The 10107-nt window shown below is 35.6% G+C and overlaps 1 protein-coding gene across 2 annotated transcripts in view; it reads right to left on the reverse strand.

The window, feature by feature from the left end:
* The window catches only part of LOC107871146 (U-box domain-containing protein 62), a 16665-nt gene extending 7193 nt beyond the window's left edge, over positions 1–9472 (reverse strand). The window contains exons 1-3 of one of the 2 annotated variants that reach the window (XM_016717959.2): positions 8679–9472; positions 5497–5743; positions 4123–4204 (exon numbers count right to left, since the gene is read on the reverse strand). In XM_016717959.2, the coding sequence (XP_016573445.2) occupies positions 4123–4204; positions 5497–5743; positions 8679–9120 (771 nt within the window). In that variant the 5' untranslated portion in view covers positions 9121–9472. The remainder of the gene's footprint in view (positions 1–4122; positions 4205–5496; positions 5744–8678) is intronic. The other variant, XM_047412684.1, reaches the window with a different exon arrangement.
* Positions 9473–10107: the final 635 nt, after the last annotated feature.

Genomic DNA, 10107 nt, shown 5'->3' on the forward strand with positions numbered 1-10107 from the left:
AAATAACAATACCTGAGCTGGACTGAGCAACCTCAATCCCTAGAAAGTATTTCAATCTGCCAAGGTCTTTAGTCTGAAAATGCTGAAAGAGATGTTGCTTCAAGTTAGTGATACCATCTTGATCATTGCCGGTAATAACAATATCGTCAACATAAACCACCAAATAAATACACAGATTTGGTTCAGAATGGCGATAAAACATTGAATGATCAGCTCCACTACGAATTATGCCAAACTCCTGAATAACTGTACTAAACTTTTCGAACCAGGCTCGAGGGGATTGTTTCAAACCATAGAATGACTTGCGCAATCGACATACAAGGCTACTAGACTCCCCCTGAGCAACAAAACCAGGTGGTTGCTCCATATAAACTTCTTCCTCAAGATCACTATGCAGAAAAGCATTCTTAATGTCCAACTAATAAAGAGGCCAATGACGAACGGCAGCCATAGAGAGAAAAAGATGGACTGATGCTATTTTAGCCACGAGAGAGAACGTGTCACTATACTCAAGCCCAAATGTCTGTGTATATCCTTTGGCAACAAGGAGAGCCTTCAGCCGATCAACCTGACCATCTGGACCAACTTTGACTGTATAAACCTAACGACAACCAACAATAGATTTACCTGCAGAAAGGGAAACAAGCTCTCAAGTACCACTCATATGTAAAGCAGACATCTCATCAATCATAGCCTGTTTTCATCCTGAATAGGAAAGTGCTTCACCTGTAGTCTTAGGAATGGAAATAGAGGACAAAGATGATACAAAAGCATAATGGGGTGATGACAAACGATGATAACTCAAGAAAGTATAATGTGGGTTAACATTACGAGTGGATCTTATACCTTTTTGAAGTGCAACTGATTGAATAGGAAGAGGCAGGTCCACAGTAGGGAAAGCGTCAAGCGCAGGACATGAATTATCTGAGACTGATACTGGACGTGGGCGTCGGTGATAAGTCAAAAGTGGTGGCACTGTGGCTGGAGATGGAGAAGTAACCGTAGATTCCTCAAAGATTGGTGTGGGTAAGACTGGAGGTATGGGTAAAACCTCAGAGATATTAAGATGATCAGAAGATGTATAGCAAGGTTGAGATTCAAAGAATGTGACATCAGCGGACATAAGGTAGCGACCCATAGCATCGATACCCTTTTTGAACTCGAGAGTAACCAAGGAAGACACATTTGAGAGCACGAGGGGCTAATTTATCTTTTCCTAGGGCTAAGTTATGAACAAAACATGTGCTTCCAAAAACACGAGGGGGGATAGAGTAGAGATGTGACTGAGGAAATAGTATGGAATGGGGAACCTTATTCTAGATCGAAGATGATGGCATTCTGTTAATGAGATAGCAAGATGTGAGGACCACATCGCCCCAAAAACGCAATGGAACATGGGATTCAATGAGAAGAGTGCGAGCAGTCTCAATGAGATGCCTACTTTTTCTTTCTGCTATACCGTTCTGCTGAGGGGTGTATGGACATGATGTTTGGTGAATGATTCCTTGATGAGTCATAAACTCCTGAAAATGGGAGGATAAGTATTCTAAGGCATACACCAAATTGATTTTGTATCTCAGTACAAAAACTTTTGAATATAGAGAATAACTCGGAACGATCTTTTATTAAGCAAACCCAAGTACATCTTGAAAAATCATCGATGCAAGTAACAAAGTAACGAAATACTAATGGTGAACTAACTCTACTAGGACCCCAAATATCGAAAAGAACTAATGAGAAAATAGACTCTGAGCGACTTTCAATATTACGTGAAAATGTAGCACGGGTGTGTTTCCCAAGTTGACACGATTCACAATCTAATGTGGATAGGCTAGACAAACTAGGCACCATCTTTTGTAGCTTGGATAGACTAGGATGTCCCAAATGTATGTGAATAAGGTTGGGAGGATCTGTAGCGGAGCATGTTGTGAAGGAATTTGAAGCGGTAAGATGGTAAAGGCCTTGTGATTCATGTCCTATGCCAATTGTCTGTCCCATTTTGCGGTCTTGCATTAGAAAAGAATCATCAAAAAAAGTTATACTACAATCAAGGGCACGTGTCAAACGACTAACAGATACAAGATTAAAAGGACAACCAGGGACATAAAGAACAGAGTTTAGAGTGACAGAAGATAGGGGTTTGGCTTGTCCAACTCCTTTTGGCTCTGTTCGAATTCCATTAGCTAAAGTAATAGCTGGAAGAGATTGTGAATAAACAATATCAGACAAAAGTGATTTATCACCAGAAATATGATCAGAAGCACTTGAGTCCACAACCCATGATCCAAAGGTAGGGGATTGTGCAGTTGAGGCTATTGGTAGAAATATATTCTTACTTGCTTGATACTGAAGATACTCATTATATTCCTTATCAGATAAATACACCCGTGATCACCTGTGGTGTTAGACTGAGCAATATGAGCATTTTTAGTTGGTCGACCATGCAAAGAATAGCATATTCCACGAGTATGTCCAAGCCTATTACAATAACTACACTTAGGTTTAGAATAACATACGCCACGAGTATGTCCAAGCCTTTTACAACAACTACACCTAGGACGAGATCTTCCAAATCGACCTTCCCCTTATCGATTCTTCATGGACTGTAACGTTTGATTTTCTGATCTTCTCATTAAGGGCTCAGATTTAATCATAGGACTTGAACTTCCAATTTCAATATTTTTTGGAGCCAAAAAAAAAAAAATCATGCCCAAAAGATATCTTGGGAATTTGACTTGAAAATTTCAAGAACTAGATCTAAATTTCTGAAAAAAAAAAAAATCCCCGAAAAAAAAACTGATGTCGCCGAAATTAGGGTTTCGGCGGTCGGAATCTCAAAATAATTGTCGGAATCAGGAAAGGAGCAAGTGGTCGGAGTTAGAATAGACTGGCGACCCCAACAGAAAAAGAAACAACTTATGTGCCGGCGCGTGATGCAGATCTCGCCGGAATTTCTGGATTCCGGCTGGCATGTGGAGGGTAATTTTCCGGCGGTTTTCGTCGGGTTTTTTGTCGCCTGATCTTTCCGATCCTTTTGGTGGTGTTGTATTTTTCACACAACCCACAAAATAAAAATTGACCCAAATCAGTCACCGGAATTGACGCACGGTGACTGAGTGATCTTGTCTATATTTCTAACCTGCTCTGATACCATGTGAGAAATATAGGAGAAAAAATATTATTGAATTGTTCTCTCTAAATTATTACATTGAAACCCTATTTATAAACACTAAATTCCAATCCTATTTCTAGTAGGACACTACATTACAATCCCTTTCCAAGTAGAATTCAATATGCTATTCCTATTCTTATTCTAACAATAACTATGTACACAAACTAAAGCCACAACAAATTTATATTCTCTTTCTAGGAACTAGTTGCCAACTTAAATGGGAGAAGAGGACTTCCTATTGCAAATGTGAAAAGAAAAACTAACTTTTAACAAAAGGAGAAAAGAAGAATGCAAGTTTTTGGTCTCTTGCATTTATGTGAATCTATACATTCATTAAATATCATTATCGATAAAAATACATTCATCTAATATCAATGAATGACATAACTATACCTACTAAGGTAAAGAGATAAAACACTGTAGACTTCATTAATATTTTATCAGCAACAGTAATTGACAGTGCAAACAGAGGATCACTGTAACTTCTTGTTTGACAAGAGAAACGGGAGATTTAATAGATTAAGCATGCAATTTTGTGTACAGCTTTTGCAGGTCCTATCAATGTCAAAAGCTTAAATTAGAGGCACTTGCATTTTATTTCGATATTTGCATCTCTACAACAAATGAGAATTTTAGCATTTTCTTGGTTATCACTATGTAATAAAATGCAGTGAAGTTCCCCTAAACTGAAAGCAGAGAATTTTTTTTGCAGTGAAGCTTGCTTAAATCGGAAAACAAGCCAAAACCCAAATTCAGCAACAGATTCTCATGTTACGCCAATGAAACTGCAGTGTCTCAATCTCATGCACCTTGAAACAGAATGTGTTGAATCGGCAGGCATTGAATATCAAAATACTCCAAGGAAAGAGCTATGCAGCAGTTTAGATGCAAATGCAATTAATATAAAATATCAATAAAAGTTGGCAACTAACTGCTTCCAGAGGACATACCATTCTAATTACATGTTGCACTCCACCGCTACCAAAGGAATGCCCACAAGGCAATATCATCGCATCATCCATAAGATCTCCCCTAAAATTGACAGCATGATGTCAAGTGTACCGCAAGTAACAAGATGGATAAAATAATGCATGAATCAACAACGGCAAAAAACATATTGAAAGAGAGTACAAGAGTGCATGATATTAAGTTAGGATAAATAAAATAATGCATGAGTCAACAACAAAAAATAAAGTATGGAAAGAAACTACACAAGCAAATAATCATAATAGTATTCCGACCTCTACTATAAGTATTACACTTGGTAACTCAAAATAGATTAAACCCCCAAGACATTTATACAGCCATTAGAAGAACAAAAAAGTTAAAGCATATATCAGCTGTTTTCAAAGAAGAGCACATTTTGTTGACCAATGGTCATTTGGAAGGTGTTTTTAAATTAAAAATAAGGGGGGCGAGGATTCAAAATTTAGAAACAATTTAACTTTAAACTTTCTATTTTACCTTTAATGTCATGATTTTATAGCCACAGAAATGTCATGGCTTGCTTAAGAACTTGAGCTCCAAATATCTTTCTTTCTTTATTAAACTCCATGCCCAGGCAAACAGGTTTGCACAATTTGAAACAGAGGGGGTAGCGTTAAATCTATTTGTCAGTTTTGTTTTTTTTGTATAAAGATGATATCCTGAGTGGCATGTGCCCACTTCACTATTCAATCAATACCTACAACCTCCAACCAACACATGAAAAGGTAACTCTATCCAACAAGACTTAAACAAATGTGAAGAAATCACCTAGTGTTTTTAGTCTTAACTGCGATTTGAACCCGGTCTCAATGTTTGGACCCACTTCTTTGGCCACTAGAAGTCATCTAGGTAAAATGCACTAAGTCATTTCATCCCATCAAATGCCTTTTTTCTTTTCTCCCTGGTTCCTAGAACAAGAAAAGAAGTGGTAGAGCGCGCCGACAGTATAACTGGGAATCTAGAGCAAGTGTAGAGAAAGCATATATACTCTTCTATTATAATGCAACACCATGCTTGATTAAAGCCAAAACAGCATGCTCTCATACATGCTTTACTTTTAATTGCTTCCACATTACTGCAGCTTAATTCATTCTCCTAAAATCAACCTCTATCATATTAACTGCTAGTTTGCACAATTACCCAGTTTGTCACTTCACCTTGCAATTTTCAAAACTAGAAGCTCAGGAAAAACAAACAACTTTCAGTAATAACTTGTCTTTTAAGACAGACTAGGAATCAAAACACAATTTATGCATTACTTACAATCTAGAAAGTTGAGCAGATAAACCAGAAGAACAAACGAATAAAATAAACAGATTATAAAACAAGAAACTTACGTAATTGGATCGGAAAGAATAGTTCTCAAAGACTCTCCCGATTCACTTGAATAATGACCTTCCTTTCTCCCACTAAACTCACACCCATTCTCAAATCCCATTTCCTTCTGCCCTGCATTTGATCCTTCCGGTCCCTGCAAATACTGATTATAATACATGTCCCCATCAACACTGGCAATTGTCACTGCATTTCTCACGTCCACGCTGCCTTCATTTCCTGACTGCCCGACATTCCCTTCCTTCACACCTTATTCAACAAAACGATCAATCAATCAAAAAAAATGTCCCAATCCCAAAACTAGTAGGAGTTCAAAACAGTAAGGGGTCGTTAGGTAGTTGGTTAGAGTCATGCAGGTAATAATAATGCATGAATTAGTTAATGAGAAAATTTATGTACTACATAATACAGAGATAACTTATTCTACATTCTATCCTGCATAAGATAATACGGATTACCTCATAACTTATACATATATCAGTTATGCATAGTTTAGTTATTCATGCATTACTTATTCCACCTTCTATCCTGTATAAGATATACATAGATTCCCTCATAATTTATATATATATCAGTTAGGCGGAGTTGTCTTGAGCCGGGGGTCTATCGAAAACAGCTTCTCTACTTCACCTGAAGTAGTGGTATGGTCTGCGTACACTTTACCCTCCCCAGACCCTACTATGTGGGAATGCACTGCGTATGTTGTTGTTGTTGTATCAGTTATGCGGAGTTTAGTAATTCATGTATTACTTATTCCACTTTCTTTCCTGCATAAGATAATACATAAATTTCCTCATAACTTATCCATGTACCAGTTATGCGGGTTTCTAAATTGCAAACCAAACACTATATTAATTTTATACATGAGTAACTTTCCTCCTAAACAGCTACCAAACATGTTATTACTTATACAAAATTTAATACATGCATAACTCATCTCCAAAACAGCTAGCAAACGACCCCTAAATCATCAAAAACTTACCAAATGTAGAAAGGCTGTTTTTTCCTCACTTCCAATTACTTTACTACTGTTACTATTAACTTATCACTGCTATTAATACATGGATAAATATGGTTAAGACAGAATTGCCTTAATATACCAAACTAAACAGTGGATACGAAATAATCTCAGTATAACTAATCCTGGCATAATTAATCACATCATTACTAATACAGCCTATCTCTACCAAAACGACCCCGAAATAATCAAAACTTACCAAATGTAGTAAGGTTTCTTGCTTTCTCACTTCCAACTACTATACTATTCATGTTATCACAATGATCCTTATTATTGTCACTATTTTCAACAGTAACAATGCCCTCCTCCAATCCATCACCAAGACTCGTCAAATTCCAATCACGACGATCATCACCGAACATTTGTCGGTGGAAATCAGCACCTTGTGGCTGATGATGGAAGTAATGATGGTGATTATCATACTTGTTTATGAAACCGGTAATTTCTCTTGTAGATTTTGGGCCCGGGTCACCGGCGACCAGATGGGAAGGTGGTGGCAGTGGTGGGCCACAAGGCCCGCAAATGAAGGTGTTTTCATTGAAAACGAGATGTGGATTAAGCCCATTGTTAACTTTTTGGGCTGAAACAAGGCTCGTTTCTTCAGCAGATATGGTTGATATAGAATGAAACATCACAAAAACTTTGCTAATTTATGAGAAATTGAAGAGAAACTCTATTATTGGGGATTGAAGGAAGGAAGGATTATTTTATTTTTAGGGGAAAAAGGAGTGTGAGGGTTGGGGGCTAAGGAAGAAAGGTGGGTCGATGATGTATTGAGTGGTTAATGTAGTGAGGAAAGGAACGTTGGTCGTAGGAAATACAAAGTTGGTGACGTTGTCTGAGCAAACGACACATTAGAACACAGATTTTTCCAAACAAAACATATTACAAAGCAAGAAGCTTACGTAACTCTAACCAGTTACCAAACAAGAAAATAATACATAGACCCCCTCATAACTAATCCTTGTATTACTAATACATGCATAACTCTAATCAGCTACCAAACAACCCCTAAATTGTCAAAACTCGTCGGAATCCAAAACAATAAATTGTCAAAAAAACTTACAAAACGTAGAAAGACTTTTTGTTTTCTCACTTCCAACTACTTTACTATTGTTACTTTTAACTTTATCACTGCTATTAATACATGGATAAATATGGTTAAAGACATAATTGCGCTTAATACACCAAGCTAAACAGTGGATAAGAAATAATCACAGTATAACTAATTCCACCATAATGAAATCCCGGAATTACTATACAACATATTCAGCACAATCTTTATACATTCTATCAAACGACCCTTAGATCATCAAAAACTTACCAAATGTAGAATAGCTTTTTATTTTCTCACATCATAAATAATCACAACATAATTAATCGCATCATTACTAATGTCAGCATTACTAATACACCCTATTCGGCACTATTATCATACACGCTACCAAAACGACCCCGAAATCATCAGAAACTTACCGAATGTAAAAATGCCTTTTGTTTTCTCATTTCAACTACTTCACTATTAACTTTGTCATTGCTATTAAAACATGGATAAATATGGTTAAAGACACAACGACGCTTAATGACAGTGGATAATAAATAATCACAACATAACTAATTCCGCATAATTAAATCCTGGCATTACTAATACAACCTATACAACACTATTCTATTACACACTACCAAAACGAACCCAAAATCATCAAAAACCTACCAAATGTAGAAACGCCTTTTGATTTATCACTCCCAACTACTTCACTATTAACTTTATCATTACTATCACTACATAGATAAACATGGTTAAAGAGAAAACTGCCCTTAATACACCAAACTAAATAGTGGATATGAAATAATCTCAGCATAATTAATCACAACATTACTAATACAACTCATACATCACTATACTAATACACTCTATCAAACCACCCGTAAATCATCAAGAACTTACCAATTGTAGAAAGGCTTTTTTCCTCACTTCCAACCACTTTACTATTGTTATTATAACTTTATCAATGTTATTATTATGATTACATGAATAGCTAAACACTACAATACTAATATATGCATTCCCTCATAACTAATCCCTACATTACTAGTACCTGCGTAACTCTAACCAGCTACCAATCAACTCTTTATTGTCAAAACAATAAAGTGTGAAAAACTTACCAAATGTAGAAATGCTTTTAGTTTTCTCACTTGCAATTACTTCACTATTAACTTTATCACTTTGATCATTATTGTTACTATTACTATTTCCAACAGCAACAATGCCCTCCACATCATTCTCATCATCATCGTTATCCTCATCATCATCATCATCATCCTCCTCATCGTCATCATCCTCTGATCCATCGCCATTACCACCAAACATTTGTCTGCGAAACTCAGAACCTTGTTGTTGTTGATGATGCGGAAAGTAATGATTATCATACTTGTCTACGAATCCCGTAAGTTCCCGTGTAGTTTTCGGGCCCGGGTCACCACCGACCCGATTGGGAGGTGGTGATGGGGCCCCGCAAGGGAAGGTGTTTTGATGATAAACCAGCTGTGGATTAAGCCCGTTTTCGACTCTTCGGGCCGAAACAAGGCCCGTTTCTTGAGAAGACATGGCTAATAGTTTGCTAATTTATGTAAATTTGGAGATTTTTGGATTGAAGAGAAACTCACTCCATTTTTGTGTCAAGGGTTAGGGGGGTTTAAGGAAGAAAAGTGAAACGATGTCGTATTTGGGTGGTTTAATGTAGTACTACTAGGAAGTGAATAGGAAAAAGGAACATTGGTCACTTGTTGGTCATAGGAAAGAGAAAGCTGGTAATATTTGTCTAAAGGATACCACAATGATTACAACAATCATCTTTATCATGGATGCAATTAGATTCTTTATGTCTGATAATAAAAAAATCAGCCAGGATTTGTTTGGAAAGTCACTAAGGAAATTGATATTTGGTGTAATTGGATGCAATTAGATTCTTTATCATACTTTCTCTTTTAATTTTTAGTTGTCGCATTTTTTTAATTGCGTAAATATTTATACTTTTATATATTATTTTTGATATATTTTTTTTATTTGTTTTTACTAGTCATTAATTTTCTAATTGAAATTTTTATTTTTACTTATCATTTTTTACATATTAAGAGAAAACAACTTCTTTTTTTCTTGTTTTATTCCTAACATTAATTATTTTTTAAAATTAATTTCAAGATACAATGTAAGCATCATTTAATAGAAATATTATGATAAAATAGTCATGTTATTAATTATTTTTCGTAATGGTGTGTCAACTCAAAATGTAACAAATAAAATCGAACGGAGGGAGTATCAAGAAAAGACAACTTTCCTTTTCCTATTTTACTCTTAGTATTAATTATTTTTTTCTCACAAAAAAAATAAATTATTTTTTCTCTAAATTAATTTCAAGATACAATATAAATCATTATTTAATAAAAATACTATAATAAAATAATTATATTATTAATTATTTTTCTTAATAAGTGTACTAAATTAAAATATGAAAAGTAAAAACAAGGAAGCAAGTATTTGGTGACAAAGTAATTACTTGGTAAAAGAAAAATTAGGTGTCATTGAGTGGAGTAA

This window comes from Capsicum annuum, chromosome 5 (genome assembly GCF_002878395.1).
Source record: "Capsicum annuum cultivar UCD-10X-F1 chromosome 5, UCD10Xv1.1, whole genome shotgun sequence".
In the NCBI taxonomy this organism is placed as follows: Eukaryota; Viridiplantae; Streptophyta; class Magnoliopsida; order Solanales; family Solanaceae; genus Capsicum; species Capsicum annuum.